Genomic DNA, 19,558 nt, shown 5'->3' on the forward strand with positions numbered 1-19,558 from the left:
CCAGCAAAGGCTGGTTTGAGAGATTTAAGAACCGTACTGGCATACACAGTGTGGTAAGGCATGGTGAGGCTGCCAGTTCGGACCACAAGGCGGCTGAAAAATATGTGCATGAATTCCAGGAGTACATAGAGGCTGAAGGACTGAAACCTGAACAAGTGTTCAATTGTGACGAAACAGGCCTCTTTTGGAAGAAAATGCCAAAGAGGACCTTCATTACACAAGAGGAAAAGGCAATGCCAGGACACAAGCCTACGAAAGACAGGCTGACGCTAATGTTCTGTGCTAATGCTAGTGGGGATTTCAAAGTGAAGCCATTACTAGTGTACCATTCTGAAAATCCCAGAGTGTTCAGGAAAAACAATGTTATGAAGAGTAAATTGTGTGTGTTTTGGAAATCTAATAGTAAGGCATGGGTCACGAGGGAAATTTTCGTCGAGTGGTTCAATGAAGTGTTTGGCCCTAGTGTGAAGGAGTATCTCCTGGAAAAGAAATTGGATCTCAAGTGCCTGCTAGTAATGGACAATGCACCTGCTCATCCTCCAAACTTGGATGACCTAATTTTCGAGGAGTTTGGGTTCATCACAGTAAAGTTATTGCCCCCGAATACCACTCCTCTCCTCCAACCCATGGACCAGCAGGTTATTGCAAACTTTAAAAAACTCTACACAAAAGCAATGTTTCACAGGTGCTTGACTGTGACCACAGACACTCACTTGACCCTAAGGGAATTTTGGAGAGAACACTTCAGCATCCTCCACTGCATAACCCTTATAGGTATGGCTTGGGAGGGAGTGACTACCAGGACTTTGAACTCTGCCTGGAGAAAATTGTGGCCAGATTGTGTCGACAAGAGGGATTTTGAAGAATTTGGGACTGACCCTAATGAGCCTATATCTGTTGTAAAATCAATTGTGGCACTGGGGAGTTCCATGGGGTTGGATGTGAGTTTGGAGGATGTGGAAGAATTGGTGGAAGACCACAATGAAGAGCTCACCACTGAGGAGCTGCAAAAGCTTCAGCAGGAAGAGCAACACATCGCAGCTCAGAATCTTGCTGCAGAGGAGGAGGAAGAGAGATGGAAGAAGGTGCCTTCTTCAGAAATTAAAGAGATTTTTACTATGTGGGGTAAGATGGAAAGCTTTATGGAGAAACATCACCCTAACAAGGTTGTTGCAAGCCAGGTTGGCAACATGTACAGTGACAAAGTCTTGGGCCATTTTAGGGAAGTGTTAAAGAGACGCCAGAAACAGAGCTCTCTCCACAGTTATTTTGTGAGACAGGACTCCAGTGACTCTCAAGGTGGTCCTAGTGGCATTAAGAAACAGAGAAGAGAAGCAACCCCAGAAAAGCAAATGGTACCTGAGGTGTTGATGGAAGGGGATTCCCCTTCCAAACTATAAACAATCCACTCTCTCTCCTCCTCCAGTCTCCCATACACTAAGAAGAATCTCCAATAAAGGTAAGTGTTATGGTGTTAATGTTTCATTCATCATTTCCCATTGTATTGTTTATGTACTACATGCATATTTCATGTTAAAATTTTTTTTTGTTTTAATACTTCTGGGTGTCAGGAACGGATTAATTGTATTTACATTATTTCTTATGGGGAACATTGATTCGTAAATCGTAAATTTCGTTTATAGTAACGGCTCCAGGAACAGATTAATTACGAACAACGAGGGACCACTGTACAATGCCTGCACTCTAAAGGAGGGGTTTGGGATATTGGCAGTTTGGAGGGATATGTTGTGTATCTTTATACGTATATGCTTCTAAACTGTTGTATTCTGAGCACCTCTGCAAAAACAGTGATAATGTGTGAGTGTGGTGAAAGTGTTGAATGATGATGAAAGTATTTTCTTTTTGGGGATTTTCTTTATTTTTTTGGGTCACCCTGCCTCGGTGGGAGACGGCTGACTTGTTGAAAAAAAAAAAAAAAAAAAATTAAAGAAATGTACTAAAAATTAAAGTTCTTTCTTTCAACACACCGGCCGTATCCCACCGAGGCGGGGTGGCCCAAAAGGAAAAACGAAAGTTTCTCCTTTTACATTTAGTAATATATACAGGAGAAGAGGTTACTAGCCCCTTGCTCCTGGCATTTTAGTCGCCTCTTACAACACGCATGGCTTACGGAGGAAGAATTCTGTTCCACTTCCCCATGGAGATAAGAGGAAATAAACAAGAATAAGAACTAGAAAGAAAATAGAAGAAAACCCAGAGGGGTGTGTATATATGTGCTTGTACATGTATGTGTAGTGTGACCTAAGTGTGAGTAGAAGTAGCAAGACGTACCTGAAATCTTGCATGTTCATGAGACAGAAAAAAGGACACCAGCAATCCTACCATCATGTAAAACAATTACAGGCTTTCGTTTTACACTCACTTGGCAGGACGGTAGTACCTCCCTGGGCAGTTGCTGTCTACCAACCTACTACCTAGGAAAAATTAAAGTTGTCACAATAAAAATATATTATCATAATTTTTATGATCATGGGGAAGAACTAAACACACAAGGGTCACACAGCACCTGGGGAATGAGAGGCAATTAGGTTTGATCCAAGGAAGGGAAGGGTATCTCAAATTCTTTGGATCAAGAGCCCTTCACCAGCATCAAGATACCCAGTTTAAAAGGAATATAAATATATTTAATAAAAATACTGTACTTACATCTGCAACAGCATAGGACTCAATGAACTGGACAAAACCGTGCTTACTGCTTGTAGCTAAAACTTTGTATGGGGTAAGTCTTAGGTCCAAGTTTTCTCGTCGCAAAAGTCTATCCATCAGTGTTATTATCTGAAATAGAAATAAGCTAAGAGTGCAAGAAAATCTATTATTTATTGTGGAATGTTATATCTAGCATCATACAAGTCTAAACAGCCATCTAAATCCTGTGGCGTCTTCACTCTAGGGGCATCCATCCCTTAATTAAAGAGACAAAAGCACTTACATAGGAAATTCAATCATCTTGTATCAGATTATCAAAAATCCTGTTAAAGGATTAACTTGTAAAAATTAATGTGGATGCCTTTTCTCCCATTTAAAGTTTTTTTTTTCTTCCTTGGTTACACATACACTATACTACCATTTGAAAATTTACTACACTTTTTCAACTCATAAAACTGTTTTTTCAATGACTGCTGCTTCCTATTGCTAACCAGTTTCCCAAATATTATTTTTTATTATCACACTGGCCGATTCCCACCAAGGCAGGGTGGCCCGAAAAAGAAAAACTTTCACCATCATTCACTCCATCACTGTCTTGCCAGAAGGGTGCTTTACACTACAGTTTTTAAACTGCAACATTAACACCCCTCCTTCAGAGTGCAGGCACTGTACTTCCCATCTCCAGGACTCAAGTCCGGCCTGCCGGTTTCCCTGAACCCCTTCATAAATGTTACTTTGCTCACACTCCAACAGCACGTCAAGTATTAAAAACCATTTGTCTCCATTCACTCCTATCAAACACGCTCACACATGCCTGCTGGAAGTCCAAGCCCCTCGCACACAAAACCTCCTTTACCCCCTCTCTTCAACCTTTCCTAGGCCGACCCCTACCCCGCCTTCCTTCCACTACAGACTGATACACTCTTGAAGTCATTCTGTTTCGCTCCATTCTCTCTACATGTCCGAACCACCTCAACAACCCTTCCTCAGCCCTCTGGACAACAGTTTTGGTAATCCTGCACCTCCTCCTAACTTCCAAACTACGAATTCTCTGCATTATATTCACACCACACATTGCCCTCAGACATGACATCTCCACTGCCTCCAGCCTTCTCCTCGCTGCAACATTCATCACCCATGCTTCACACCCATATAAGAGCGTTGGTAAAACTATACTCTCATACATTCCCCTCTTTGCCTCCAAGGACAAAGTTCTTTGTCTCCACAGACTCCTAAGTGCACCACTCACTCTTTTCCCCTCATCAATTCTATGATTCATCTCATCTTTCATAGACCCATCCGCTGACACGTCCACTCCCAAATATCTGAATACATTCACCTCCTCCATACTCTCTCTCTCTCCAATCTGATATTCAATCTTTCATCACCTAATCTTTTTGTTATCCTCATAACCTTACTCTTTCCTGTATTCACCTTTAATTTTCTTCTTTTGCACACCCTACCAAATTCATCCACCAATCTCTGCAACTTCTCTTCAGAATCTTCCCAAATCCCTTCACAAAATATTACCCTGCTCAAACTCCAACAGCTCATCAGGCCCCAAAAACCATTCATCTCCATTCACTCCCATCTAACACGCTCACACACACACTTCCACATATTTCTCAACAGTAGCAGAGTTTTCAGGAAAATAGCTCCTGCTAATATAAAGGCTTTATTGTATATACTGTTGTAATAGTTGTATAATTAGCAGAATTACAATTTTCTCACCTGAATAATAAGTTGATCTTGACGTAAGTCATCACCATGCTTGAAAATAGCAATGTATTCCCCTCCTGATACTGTATTGAAAGTAAGACGAAATGGCTCCAATGCGGATTTGAAAAGTGTAGCTCGTTCTGGCACAATTCCAGTAACTATTACCTGAAGAAAAAGAAATCAAATTTATTGTCTAAGAAAAGAATCACAAACTAGAAAAATTCAACGTTAAGTTTTTAAATTGACCATTGTATATACAGTACGTACAGTGGAACCTCGGCTTATGAATGCCCCACCATGCGAATTTTTCAGGATATGAACAGTCAGGACAAGATTGTAGATGAATGGTTCAGAGAACCAACATGTTGATAAATTAGACACGTGAAACGTTTCGTCACACAGTGGCTTCATCAGTCCATACCCAAGAGTTGCACATGTGTCTTAATTTATTAACATGTCGGTTCTCTGAAGCATTCATCTACAATCCTGTCTGACACTAAGTTCTCGGGATCTTAATATGTACTTGGGAATTCTTCGCTTGCCTAACCCTTGGGCACGACGACCTACTTCTACATTGGTTAAATGTAATACCACTTACGACTGCTGCACCTCTCCTGCCTACGGTATATAAGCCACTTCTTTGGAGATATGCTGTATTCTTTTCAAGATTGATGGACTGACCACATCGACTCAAGGCTGAGGGACTGATTACCTCAAATTCCTCCTGTTCTTCACCATTCTCCTTTGCATGGACTGATGAAGCCACTGTGTGGTGAAACGTTTCCTCAATAAAGATACCCAAGAGTTGCAAATGTGTCTAATTTATCAACATGTCAGTTCTCTGAACCATTCATCTACATATCCATCCTGCAGTAAGGAGACCAAAACTGAGAGGCATAATCTAAATGAGACCTCACTAGTGATGTACAGAGCTGTAAAATAACTTTTGGACTTCTGTTACTTATACTTCTTGAGATAAATTCTAGTAATCTGTTAGCCTTGTTGCACACACTTAAGCACTGCTGTCTTGGCTTTAGATTTCTGCTTACCATGACTCCCAAGTCTTTTTCACATTTTGTATGATCAAGCTCTACTTCACCTAGCTTATAGCTTCGAGGGTTATTTTCATTATCCACATTGAACTTCATCTGCCATTTTTCAGACCAAGATATTAATTTGTACAAATCCTCCTGGAGTTCATTGCTATCCTCCTCAGAATGAATCATACGGCCTATCTTTGTATCATCAGTAAATTTGCTCATGTCACTCGTAATCCCTTCATCAAGGTCATTAACCCTTTTCAGGGTTTCGGACGTACTAGTATGGCTTACGCACCTGGGTTTTTGACATACTAGTACGCCTAAATTCTAGCGCCCTCAAATCTAGTGAGAGAAAGCTGGTAGGCCTACATATGAAAGAATGGGTCTATGTGGTCAGTGTGCACAGTATAAAAAAAATCCTGCAGCACACAGTGCATAATGAGAAAAAAAAAAACTTTGACCGTGTTTTTGGATTAAAACAGCGACTTTGCACTGTATTTTTGTATGGTATTTATTGCTGTATTCTAGTTTTCCTGGTCTCATTTTATAGAATGGAAGACATATTATAGAAATTGAGACGATTTTGACTGGTTTTACAATGAAAAGTACCTTGAAATTGAGCTCAAAGTAGCAAAAATGTTCGATTTTTACCATAGTTCAAAGTAAACAAATCATGCTAAGCGTCCAATACACGTCAACTGGTGAGTCTAATATTCTTTCACAAGTGCACTGATATTAATTATACCATTTCTACACTAATGCAGTAGTCTGCATAACAGTAAATCTTCTATTTTTTGTGAGAATAAAAATTCAAAGTGGAAAGCAAAAGAATGTAAGAGGGGCGTGGGGACATGACTAATGAACAGAGGAAATGTTATTTTAGTGCCAGGAATGTCTTTCTTGTTTATTCTGGACTCTATTTGGAAATTGGCATCTTTTGAAATTTGTGTGATATTGGCAAAATTGCTAAATCCTGACCACTGTATTGGATAGTTGAAATAGGTAAATGGGTGGTTTCTTGTACTCATTCGATAGAAAAAATGGAGTTCTAGCGAAATAGTTATGATTTTTGTCGACTAGTACACTGGAATTGGCTGAAAATTGGGCTCAAAGTGGGCAAAATCGCCGATGCGTAAACATCACCGAGACCGCTAACTTCGCGAGAGCATAATTTCGTAAGTTTTCCATCAAATTTCATACTTTTGGTGTCATTATGATAGGGAAAAGATTCTCTATCTTTTCACATTTTTTTTTTTTTTTTTTTTTGAAATTTGGGTGACTCTGAGAACAAGTCTGGGAGAGGGCCTGGGGACCCTGAAAGGGTTAATGTAAATTATGAACAAGAGAGGGCCTAAAACTGATCCTTGTGGAACGCCACTAGTAGTGACTAATCCCCATTCAGATTCGACCCCATTAATGGAAACTCTCTGCTTTCTACTGGTAAGCCATGCCTCTATCCATGCTAGAACTTTACCTCCTATACCAAGAGCTGCCAAATAAACAATAACATATTCTTTATCACTGTCTACTGCCTCAAATGTTCTATTGAAGAACATCAATAAATTTGTCAGGCAGGAATGACTTCTTGTGAACCCATGCCGAGATTCATTAATCAAATTATGCTCTTCAAGGTGACTTCTAATAATGTCAGCTATAATTGATTCTAATAACTTGCCCACTAAAGATGTCAGGCTTACTGGACAGTAATCTGAAGGAATGGACTTATCCCCTGATTTGAATATAGGAACCACATTAACCATCTTCCAACTCTGGCACAACACCAGTAAGGATGGACACATTAAATACACTCGTTAATGGCTGACTAAGTTCCATCTTGCATTCCTTAAGTACCCTGGAAAACATCTTGTCGGGCCCGGGGGACTTATTCTGCTTCAGTTTGTCTATCTGTTTGATAACCATGTCCCTCGTGACAGTAATATTAGTTAATTTGAATTCATCAGGAACTGAATAATTGTTAATTTCTGGAATCTCATTTATGTCTTCCTGTGTAAAAACTGACAAAAAATAGTCATTAAATAAGGAACACATTTCCAGTTCATTATCCGTCAGCTGTCCATTCCCAATTTTCAGAGGCCCTACTTTTTCCTTCACCTTCGTCCTATACACTTGAAAGAACCCCTTTAGATTGGTCTTTGATTCATTAGCAACTCTAATTTCACAGTCGCGTTTAGCCTTTCTAATTCCCTTTTTTACTTCTCTTTTAAGCTGAACATATTGGTCAGTAAGGTTAACCTCCCTTCTTCTGATGCACCAATAAATTCCCCTTTTCTCCCCTAATAGATGCTTTAGCCTCCTGTTGACCCATTTGGGATCGTTATTATTAGACCTAATTTCCATCTGGGGAATGTACATGTATATTCTCTGAGCACGGTGTACATTATTAAGAAAAAATCATAAATGCAGGTCCCTTCGTAATCGTAAGTATGATCATCGTCAATAAAATCATTAGCTAGATAACCCCAATCGAGATTAGACAGGTGTTCCCCAAGTCCACTATAATCGGCAGAACGAAAATCAGGGATTTTTACCATATTATCATTATTCTTGTATTCCCAGTTAATGCTAAAAGTGATGGATTTGTGATCACTTGCACCAAGCTCTTCAGTGATCTCCAGATTATTTATGAGTGTTTCCTTATTTAACAAGACTAGGTCAAGCAAATTATTACCCCTGGTAGGCTCTGTTACACACTGCTTCGGAAAACAGTCCTGAACTGTTTTCATAAAGTCACTGGACTCCAGATTACCGGTCAAAGAATTCCAGTCAATTTGATTAAAGTTAAAATCCCCTACTATCACTATGTTATTGTGTCTAGAAGTCCTAACAATTTCGTCCCAAAGAAGTGTTCCTCTATTGTGATCCAAGCCTGGAGGTCGGTATAATACACCTAGAATTAGTTTTTCTTGACCTTCTACAAACTCCACCCAAACAGATTCTGTTACTATTCCATCTATTTTTATACCTGTTTTCATGCAACAATTAATATTTTCTTGAACATATAATGCAACTCCATCCCCCTTCCCATTACATCTATCCACATGGAACACTTAAACCCTTTAGTATTACACTCAGCAATCATATCCCGACTCTTTAAATCATACCACGTTTCAGTTAATGCAATGACAATTGACAATTCTTACTCATCTTGACAATTCTATTGACAATTCTATTTGCTCATCTTGACTGTGTGCTAATGGAGTTTACAGGAAGCTGACATTGAAGAAATGCTGAACACTGACAATGATGCACCTGTTGTGCATTCCTTGAGTGATGGTGAAATTAGATGAATTGTGATATATAAATAAGCCGTAGAGCTTATATTAGCATCATACTGAAGCATTTTGTTGTGCCTCCTGAGAGCAGGAATTCCGCTGTAACGGATTAATGCCATTTAAATTAATTTAGATGAGGAAAATTGACTCAGCATACGAACAAATCGGGATACGAACAAGGTCACAGAACGGATTAAAGTCGTAAGCCGAGGTTCCACTAAATATTGTTTACAGTATTTGTAATTATTTTGTATGTAATTACTACGTATGTGTATAAACCCATCACACAGATAATGACTGCTCATCATATATTAGTTTTATACAAAAATTGAAATACGAATGGGATACTCACCAAGTATGTCGTAGGATTACTTTTTTCTTGATGCATTCTTACATCTCCTAGGAAAGAAGTCAATACCCTCCCACACCTACTTAATGGCACTCAAGAGTTTGGGGACACTGGACATGTCTATACCACAAAGCTTATGCTTAATAAGGTTTCATATTTCTACTTGGCGAGTTACCAAGCCAATCATTAAAGAATGATACATCACAATCATGTAGCCACTCCTGCATGTCTTTGGCAGTTTGGCAAGCAGCACTGTCTCACACATATAAAAATTGCCCTGGCACTTCTCAAAACTATCAGCAAATAGTCTGTTAAAGGCATATTTATGCATGTGCATATTTATGATGCCTGTTGTATGTACTTATATCCTACAGCAGAGATGTAACCTACATGAAAGCATCAACAGTTTCTGCTATCTAAATATTTTATACTGGAAAAGGTGTATGACAGGGTGGATAGAGGGACAATGTGGTAGATGTTGCAGATGTATGGTATAGGAGGTAAGTTACTGAAAGCAGTGAAGAGTTTTTACGAGGATAGTGGGGCTCAAGTTAGAGTATGTAGGAAAGAGGGAGATTATTTCCCAGTAAAAGTAGGTCTTAGACAAGGATGTGTAATGTCACCATGGTTGTTCAATATATTTATAGATGGGGTTGTAAGAGAAGTAAATGCAAGGGTCTTGGCAAGAGGTGTGGAGTTAAAAGATAAAGAATCACACAAAGTGGGAGTTGTCACAGTTGGTCTTTGCTGATGACACTGTGCTCTTGGGAGATTCTGAAGAGAAGTTGCAGAGATTGGTGGATGAATTTGGTAGGGTATGCAAAAGAAGAAAATTAAAAGTGAGTACAGGAAAGAGTAAGGTTATGAGGATAACAAAAAGATTAGGTGATGAAAGATTGGATATCAGATTGGAGGGAGAGAGTATGGAGGAGGTGAATGTATTCAGATATTTGGGAGTGGACGTGTCAGCGGATGGGTCTACGAAAGATGAGGTGAATCATAGAACTGATGAGGGGAAAAGGGTGAGCGGTGCACTTAGGAGTCTGTGGAGACAAAGAACTTTGTCCTTGGAAGCAAAGAGGGGAATGTATGAGAGTATAGTTTTACCAATGCTCCTGTATGGGTGTGAAGCATGGGTGATGAATGTTGCACCGAGGAGAAGGCTGGAGGCAGTGGAGATGTCATGTCTGAGGGCAATGTGTGGTGTGAATATAATGCAGAAAATTCGTAGTTTGGAAGTTAGGAGGAGGTGCGGGATTGAAAAAAACTATTGTCCAGAGGGCTGAAGAGGGGTTGTTGAGGTGGTTCGGACATGTAGAGAGAATGGAGCGAAACAGAATGGCTTCAAGAGTGTATCAGTCTGTAGTAGAAGGAAGGCGGGGTAGGGGTCGGCCTAGGAAAGGTTGGAGGGAGGGGGTAAAGGAGGTTTTGTGTGCAAGGGGCTTGGATTTCCAGCGGGCATGCATGAGTGTGTTTGATAGGAGTGAATGGAGACGAATGGTTTTTAATACTTGACGTGCTGTTGGAGTGTGGGCAAAGTAACATTTATGAAGGGATTCAGGGAAACCGGCAGGCCGGACTTAAGTCCTGGAGATGGGAAGTCCAGTGCCTGCACTCTGAAGGAGTGGTGTTAATGTTGCAGTTTAAAAACTGTAGTGTAAAGCACCCTTCTGGCAAGACAGTGATGGAGTGAATGATGGTGAAAGTTTTTCTTTTTTGGGCCACCCTGCCTTGGTGGGAATCGGCCAGTGTTAATAAAAATAATAAATATCTATAGGAGTGGGAGGAAGGGGCTAGTAACCCCTTCTCCTGTATAAATTACTAAATGTAAAAAGAAAAACTTTAGTTTTTTCTTTTTAGGTCACCCTGCCTTGGTGGGAGATGGCCAGTGCATTGAAAATAAATATCTCTAGGAAACTCAGATGAGTCAGATCAATGTGTTTTTTCTGTAAAAAATGTTGAGGATCTCACTTATATGTTCTATGTTCTTTCTCTCAGTTTGCAGATGTCTGATTGTTTTCCCTGTTAACAGTAAAGACAATGGTCCCAGATCCCCTACCTTTAATGGCTCACACCATTTATGCCAATGTCTGAACTTCAGTCTTAATCAGAACTGGAGGTTAAGAAATTAACAGTACACCCAAGGTTACTGCCAAGATGGCAGTAGCACATCTGGCAGTGAGTACTATACACTGAATGATATAAAATCATTTCATCTTATCAAAAGCAATAGTTTATATGCAGAATTCTTACATATATATTTTCCTGTCTAGGCATTAAAAAGTACCAACAAGGCATTCTTGAGCACTTTGCTAGAAAACACTGGATGTACATTAAGGGTTGAATACTTTTCGTTCTTCTAAAGATACTGTTATGCTACATTAACAGCTTATATATAAATATTTAACATTTCTTACCTCACAGTCCAAGGGAAGTGCTAAATGATCAAAATTAGCAAAGTTAATTTTAAAATTTTCAGAATCAGCTAACAAGGTCTGCAGCTTTTCTATTTTACGCATACGATTACCACTTTCACGTGCTACTGTCTGAAAGAAATTGGAGAAACATTAAGCCTTAACATTTTTTACTAAATTTATAAAAGCAATATCAATTCTGTACAGCTGAACATTTTCTTTATAATCATTTATTAAAAGGATATATAGCTGCATCAAACAAATCATCATAAGTTAGCAGATGATGGATGATGTGTGGAATAAATAAAATAGACTACAGGTGGTAGACGATCTTGGCCATCTCCTTGAGGATGAGATTTTTTTTTAACACACTGGCTATCTCCCACCATGGTAGGGTGACCTGATAGGGAAAACACTTTCACTGTCACTCATTCAATCACTGTCTTGCCAGAAGGACGCCACCATGACTCTTCCAAACCGCAACATCCCCACCGTCTCCTTTAGAGTGCAGGTACTGTATTGTACTTTCCAACTCCAGGACTCAAGTCTGGCTAACCAGTTTCTCTGAACTCCTTCATAAATGTTACCTTACTCACACTCCGACAACATATCAAATCATAAACCCACTTGCCTTCAATCACTCCTATCTAACACATTCACAAAAGCCTGGAAGATGGCAGTGTTGGCTATAATTAAATTTTTATTATGATAGTTCTGAATACAACTGCATCCCCACTAGTATGTCATAAAAGTCTAACTGCCAAAAGTATCTGGTAAAGTGGGAGGAACATATCACTTTCCTATCTTAATTGGTCTGTGGTAATAACTACAGAGTTACAAAAGGTGTTAGCTTGTAAACACTCTAGCCCCTGCACTTCCAGATGAAACCTTTGCACTTGCTGGGGGCCTAGTGTAAGAAACCAAACCAAAATGCTATATTTCTTCCCCACTGATGGTTCTTTTCTTTGACTAAATTACAATAAAACCTCTCATTAATGAATTTTGGTAATTTCGGACAAAAAAAAAAAAAAAAACTGGATAAACTAATCAGACAAAACACACAAAAGTTTGTAATTCTACATTTTGTCTGCAGCGATAGTTTCCAGCTGTCTTCTGAAGTATTGGGGCAGGTCCTGTGGCTCAGTTGGCAATGCTCTTGCCTCACACACTGAGCATCCATGGTTCAATCCAGGGATGTGGAGTCAACACATAAAACCTTCGACTCTGACTCCTTTATTTATGGCACCTAACACCTTTAATTACATTTTACTGACTCCAACTCCAACTCTACAGCCCTGGTTAATACCACATCTCTTTTCAGAAAATTGAATGCATTCTTGAAATCTAATTTTATCACTACATTGTCCTCAGGCAGGTTGTTGCCAACAAGGCTGTGGAGTTGGCACATAAAACCTTCGACTCCAATTCCTTTAATTACATTTTACCAATTCCAACTCCAGTAACCCAAGGACTGCTTCCGACTCAGACTCAGCAACCCTGGTTCAATCCCTGGACGGGAGGTAACGGGCATATTTCCCTACACCTGCTGTCCCTGTTTACTTAGTCGCAGTATGTAACTGGGTGTTAGTCGACTGGTGTGGGTTGCAGCCTGGAGGACAAGATTGAAGGACCCCAATGGAAATAAGACAGACAGTCCTCCACGATGTACTGACTTTCTCAAGTTATCCTGGGTGGCTAATCCTCTGGGTTAAAAATCTGAACAAATCTTATCCACTAACTCCAACATTAGTCTGGCAGTAAATCTTTACAGCTTCTCTGACTCGGAATAAAAAATATTCTGAGTCACCACTATCAATCAAGGCAGTTTGTATCTCATTCCTCTGCCACAAAAGGGTACATAAAATTACTGAGAGTAATATAAAATTACCATACTGTACAGTATTGTACAACAGGTTACAATACCCATATTCTTAGTGTCTGGTTGTTTTCTGTATCAGTGGACCAAGTCCACTACTTCAGAAGACAACTGGACAATCGTGAAATATTAACTTCATATTCAGGAGTTTCGGACAATCGGAATACCTATGATAAAGTTTAATTGATAAATTACTCACAATAAGTAAAGAATTAACACTTTTTCACTGATGGGAAGTATTTCAAGGCTTCTCTTAGGCTTTAAAGAACTGCCACCATCACTATTTTTGTGCTTTGGTGTTATTATTCAGAAAAATTAAAGATTATTTTTGGGCCATGGTAAACAGCAAATAACTGAAACAGTAGAAACCAAATCTGCGGATAGAGGGGTTCAACTGTATAATACTTTTCCATTAATTTTTTTTACTTCCTTGTACCTTTATCTTGATATGCTCTTTCTTCATTCTTACTTGTAAGTATTTTATGATTGTGATCCTCATTTTTTTATATATTCTTAGATCTAAGTGCAAGAAAGATCAACTCTTTCAGCATAAACAGACCAACATGTATAGTTCTCTTACAAATGTTCCATGAACCTTCAGCACATTATTCCCTCCACGGGGACCTCCTTGATGCTAGTGAAGGACTGTTTAATCCAAGGAATTGGAGGAATCCTTTCCTTCCTTGGATCAATCCTGATTATTTCCCATTACCTAGGGTCTGTATAACACCTAGGGGGTTAGTACTTTCCCATGAATATAACTGGCATTTATAAAAGGATTTGAAATATCTTGGATAGATATTCCATGTTGCCAAGACCTAGTAAGTTTATTTAGACACAGGTTTGGGATATTGGCAGTTTGGAGGGATATGTTGTGCATCTTTATACGTATATGCTTCTAAGCTGTTGTATTCTGAGCACCTCTGCAAAAGCAGTGATAATGTGCGAGTGTGGTGAAAGTGTTGAATGATGATGAAAGTATTTTCTTTTTGGGGATTTTCTTTCTTTTTTGGGTCACCCTGCCTCGGTGGGAGATGGCCGACTTGTTGAAAAAAAACAAAAAAAAAACACAAAATACAATTATCATACATAGCGTTAATTACCTAGGATAAACCACAGAAAGTCTGACAAAGTGACTTATTTCCACTGGGGTCCTCTAGGATGGGAAGCTCCCAGAGGTAATAAAACATCAAAAATAATGATAAACCAAGAACACAGGCACAATGAAGGTGTGCAGAAAAAATAGCAAGGGTAACAAATATTACCTTTACAAGCGCTACAAGTTGATCTATGAAGTGGTGCTGTCTTGTAAGCATGCATCGAGATGCTCGTGCTTCTCTGCTACCTTGCTGTAGAGCCAACTTGAAGCGCTGCAACACCCACATATACATTTCACGAACCTAGAGAAGGAAAGAAAAAATTAATTTTTCGTGGTATCAGAAATATCTATCTTTTAAATAACATTTTCAATGTGACATCTTTTAATTACTTTCACGAATCCCATGGAAATCAGGTCCCAATTAGATGTCGAGTTATGCCATGCCTTGAGGACATTATTTTGTCTCTGCTCATTTAGTCTCAAAGTGCCATGCAATATGGTGCAATGATACTGTAGTTATATCTTTGTTTATACTGTAGTAATTTTACTATCAATTATTTCTTAATATCTTGTGAGTACTAAGTACTAGGACAAATTTTCCATGAATATCTTGTCCTAAATATCTTTACCCTATTTAAATACACAATAAAAACCATGGAAGCAATGGGTATATTACAAAAACTGCCAACAAAGAGAACTACCACACCTGTTGTTATCTGTTGTAGATTCTGTGGGCCATTGCTACACAGCCAAATCCCAGATTGGCCTCCTGGTTGATGATTGTATCAGTCAGGTTGCTGTTGCTAGCAGCACGTAATCCAATAAAGACACCACAGCCTTGTTGACTTAGAACTGACTTAAGGAACTTATTAAGTTTCCTCTTGCAGGCAGCTGAGGTGTGTGTGTGCGTGTGTGTTATAAACTTCCCTTTTATATGAGGGAAGCATGCTACAAAGTCTAGGGTCTTTTACACTTAATGACTTATCTCTTAGTGTGCCTGTTACACTGCCACTTTTCAGAGAGGCTAAATTCTAAACGAGGACAATGCTCTGCTCAAGACAAACTTTCCTGAAGTCTACTGAAAGAAGCACCAATACTGAATTACTGTATACACTTTTAGGTCAATGAAGAGGAATTTTTGGCATAATGAGAAGCCCCTGGATTTAATTCCTGGGCATAATAAAGCCTATAGGCTTATTTCTATATACAGGTCTACAACCCTTTATCCAAAATTCTGAAACTGGAAAAGTTCCGAATACCGAAGGTTTTTCACGAGTGTGGAACATCAGTCATCTCAGTGCTGGGTCATGCTACCACGTGGTGGCATTGAGAATCATTCCGAACTTTGAAAAATTCTGAAATTTGAAACAATACTGGCCCCAAGGGTTTTGGATAAAGGGATGTGGACCTGTACCTATTAAAGGAAATACAGGAAATGACATAACTAATACAGCAGTTGATAATTATACCCATTCTTCATTTATAATAATAATATCTTTATTTACTATAAGTACATGTACATGGTATACAGGCCTAGCTGACAACAATGACACCTACCATCCGACTTACGACCTGCTCGACATATGACAACTCGACTTACGACCGTGTTTTTTATGCCAAATTTCTGGGAAATAAACAAGTGTTTGTGTTGTACACAGTGTTTATCCCAAACCTTACAGTATAAAATACAGTACTAACAGCATAAAAAGTAAAGTAAAACATGAAATACCAAAATAAAACAATAAAATAAAGTCATTACAAAAATGTTATGTTGATATTCAGTAGTAAAGTTCGACTTACGTCCATTTCGACTTACGACCGGTTTCTCGGAACCGAACTCGGTCGTAAGTCGGATGGTAGGTGTACCACTATATGCTACTGTTATGCTCCGCATGTCGGGCAAATTAGGTCAGTGTCCCAGGACGCGACCCACACCAGTCGACTAACACCCAGGTACCCATTTTACTGATGGGGAACATAGACAACAGGTGGAAAGAAACACACCCAACGTTTCTACTCTGGCTGGGAATCGAACCCAGGCCCTCGCCGTGTGAAGTGAGAGCATTAGCCACCAGGCCACCAGAGCCCCTGACTTCCTACAATAAATATATTCACCACTCACTATAAGCTAAGGATGAAAATATTTTAAGGAAGTTATGTGTGTACTGTATATGCATTTTTTAGGCCTAGCTCATTTAATATATGATAGTGTAAACATGTTATCAGCATTTGAAAGTGAAAAAAATGCTGTTTCACTTTACATCGATTTTCACTTTACAGCAGTAGCCCAGAATCTAACCTGCTGTATAAGCAGAGCCCTCCTGTAGTTTAAAAATTACCAACATGAGAACAAATGAATAAAATTAATAACAATTTAATAAAATTAGGTAGATGTTCCTGACAACCTTCCATGCTATTACCTGGAGTTTACCTGGAGAGAGTTCCGGGGGTCAACGCCCCCGCGGCCCGGTCTGTGACCAGGCCTCCTGGTGGATCAGAGCCTGATCAACCAGGCTGTTGCTGCTGGCTGCACGCAAACCAACGTACGAGCCACAGCCCGGCTGATCAGGAACTGACTTTAGGTGCTTGTCCAGTGCCAGCTTGAAGACTGCCAGGGGTCTGTTGGTAATCCCCCTTATGTGTGCTGGGAGGCAGTTGAACAGTCTGGGCCCCTGACACTTATTGTATGGTCTCTTAACGTGCTAGTGACACCCCTGCTTTTCATTGGGGGGATGGTGCATCGTCTGCCAAGTCTTTTGCTTTCGTAGTGAGTGATTTTCGTGTGCAAGTTCGGTACTAGTCCCTCTAGGATTTTCCAGGTGTATATAATCATGTATCTCTCCCTCCTGCATTCCAGGGAATACAGGTTTAGGAACCTCAAGCGCTCCCAATAATTGAGGTGTTTTATCTCCGTTATGCGTGCCGTGAAAGTTCTCTGTGAAAGTTTATCTGGTGAAAGTTTATCCAATATTTTCCTAGATATTTAACCTAAGGTTATTCAAGAAATTTTTTCCCCTCTCATGTGAATTTACTCCTTTCTATACAAAAAAAAAAAAAAAAAAATTAGGTACAAAAATTTTTTTTCTAGTTACCTTTGCATCATGTTTGAGCCCTGCTTCCTGGTCCTCACACTCTACCAGCAGGTACCAGTAAAGGTAATTAGCCAGTGTTGGGTTTCTTGTTGCACGGTGAATTAGAAAAGATGCAAGATCCAGCTCTGCATCCATTTCTGCTAATTCTGGAAGCACACTAGAATCAGGAGCTGTAGCTGAAGGATCTGAACTATCTGGCTCTGCCAAGAGAGAGGAAGATGGTGATCTCTGGATGGTTGCTGCTTCACTCTCTTCTAGAGATGATGAGATAGACTGTGTAAGGTCACCCCCTGTGGAGCCTGTAGATTCACACAGCTTCACCTGCATAGAATCATCAGGAGACCTTTCTTCAGTATGACATGTGTCAGCACTTGTATCATTTGCTGATGAATAATGTGAGACATCACATAGGCTCATGTCAACATTATCTAATGCCTCATATTTAAGTGCCTGGACAAGCTGCAGTAGATACAGTAAAAGATCTTCGTCAGATGCTATACTCAGACGCTCAACAGCATAGCGACGAACATCAGGATGAGTAAAGCCTGGACCTAGTAACTCTAATGCATCATCTGCATCTGGTGGAACCCAGCGACCCAGCAACTCAATGGCTTGTTTTGCTTCCCCTGAGAGTTTCCAATTGACACATTTGAGGAACTTTGTCAATACTTTCTTCTGAGTACTCAAGTAGAAACGATATTTCCACACCATGTCTTGTTCATCGCTAGTCAGCTGTTTCGTAGGTGGATATTCCATGATTGTGTGGAGGTTGTCCCGGATAGTTGCATTTGGCTTCAAATCTCTGTCAGTTACACCAGATCGTAAAGATCGTGCCAATCTGTGATGCTTGGCTTCCTGAAGGTTCTCCAGTTCAATCTCGGGATCTGGGATTCGAACCATATTTCCAAATGTGCGATGCTCATACTCTATGTCTCCGCCACGCTCCCACCACACTATAGAGTAGATGACCCCCTCGTGCTCCACTCGTGGAAATTCTACTATCAAGTACATTGAGTTGGAGGAGCGCTTCTCCTGCTCATTAATTAATTCAATCTCACGGAAAGTAAGACGGTCTAGCCAATCTACCTTCATCATTTGCCCGTTACGGTGCTTCTTGGCAAGCTTTGCAAGGCGTTGCATCTGATCCTTACCATGGTCTTGCCCTTTCCCTGGGGTCAGAATGTGGTCAGCAATGCGATTTGGCCACACGCGCAAGTCGTGAATGCCCTGCCGAAATACCCCATGTTTCCCGAAAAAAGATATGGTAGTGCCGCCGATGGGTTCATTTCTTCGAGGGCCATAGGTGTCATAAATGGTGAGTGCCAGAACCGCATTTCGAGGCAAATCACTAAACCTTAGTGGTAAGGTCAACCACTCATTCCAGTTCCAGCGGGCGGAGAAAGGCTTGTATGAGGTACGCACAGGGAGGGTGAGTTCTCGGTCGTCAGAATACACCTGACAAGAAACATAAAGATCAGAGCAGCCGGGCTGGTAGAGCCCAGAGTACTTGAGCAATGGATTTTTCAAGAGAGCCTCGTAGTTAGGCTTCTCCCTCTTCCCATCCAAGGTGCCAATTTTCACCTGAATGCCGACATCTAAGTCACAGCTGTGCACGTACCAGAACTTGTCACTGTCAGGTTCCATTTCTGCGCTCAAATGGCACTAAGAGAGGAATTTAAAGGGGAATTCATGCTGCACACTCAAGAGTATGACCAGTGAGATGTAAACAACACCTACAGCACCAGCTGCTGCTGCTGCTGCTCCTGCTGGGATAAACTCTTCTTCTCAGAGATAATATTTTAACCCGCTGTAGTGACTACAATACAATTTTTATTTCTTTGCAAAGGTTACAATGTGTGATTTACATTTTATAAGCTGCTGTTAAGTACAAAGAAGGCCACTAACACGCCTGAGGATTTCGGGTAGACAGACTCTAATTGATAAACTAATGGGTTAGAGCCCTTGTGGTTTAGCGCTTCTTTTTGATAATAATAATAATAATAATAATA

At 40.0% G+C, this 19,558-nt stretch overlaps 1 protein-coding gene across 1 annotated transcript in view; it reads right to left on the reverse strand.

Annotated features, from left to right (window-relative positions):
• Pi3K59F (phosphatidylinositol 3-kinase 59F) overlaps positions 1 to 19,310 on the reverse strand; it is a 36,856-nt gene extending 17,546 nt beyond the window's left edge. The window contains exons 1-5 of the mRNA XM_053770897.2: positions 17,550 to 19,310; positions 14,624 to 14,758; positions 11,486 to 11,614; positions 4,399 to 4,551; positions 2,668 to 2,796 (exon numbers count right to left, since the gene is read on the reverse strand). Coding sequence (XP_053626872.2) covers positions 2,668 to 2,796; positions 4,399 to 4,551; positions 11,486 to 11,614; positions 14,624 to 14,758; positions 17,550 to 19,193 — 2,190 coding nt within the window. The 5' untranslated portion in view covers positions 19,194 to 19,310. The remainder of the gene's footprint in view (positions 1 to 2,667; positions 2,797 to 4,398; positions 4,552 to 11,485; positions 11,615 to 14,623; positions 14,759 to 17,549) is intronic.
• Positions 19,311 to 19,558: the final 248 nt, after the last annotated feature.

The sequence above is a fragment of the Cherax quadricarinatus genome, chromosome 4, assembly GCF_038502225.1.
Source record: "Cherax quadricarinatus isolate ZL_2023a chromosome 4, ASM3850222v1, whole genome shotgun sequence".
NCBI lineage: Eukaryota > Metazoa > Arthropoda > Malacostraca > Decapoda > Parastacidae > Cherax > Cherax quadricarinatus.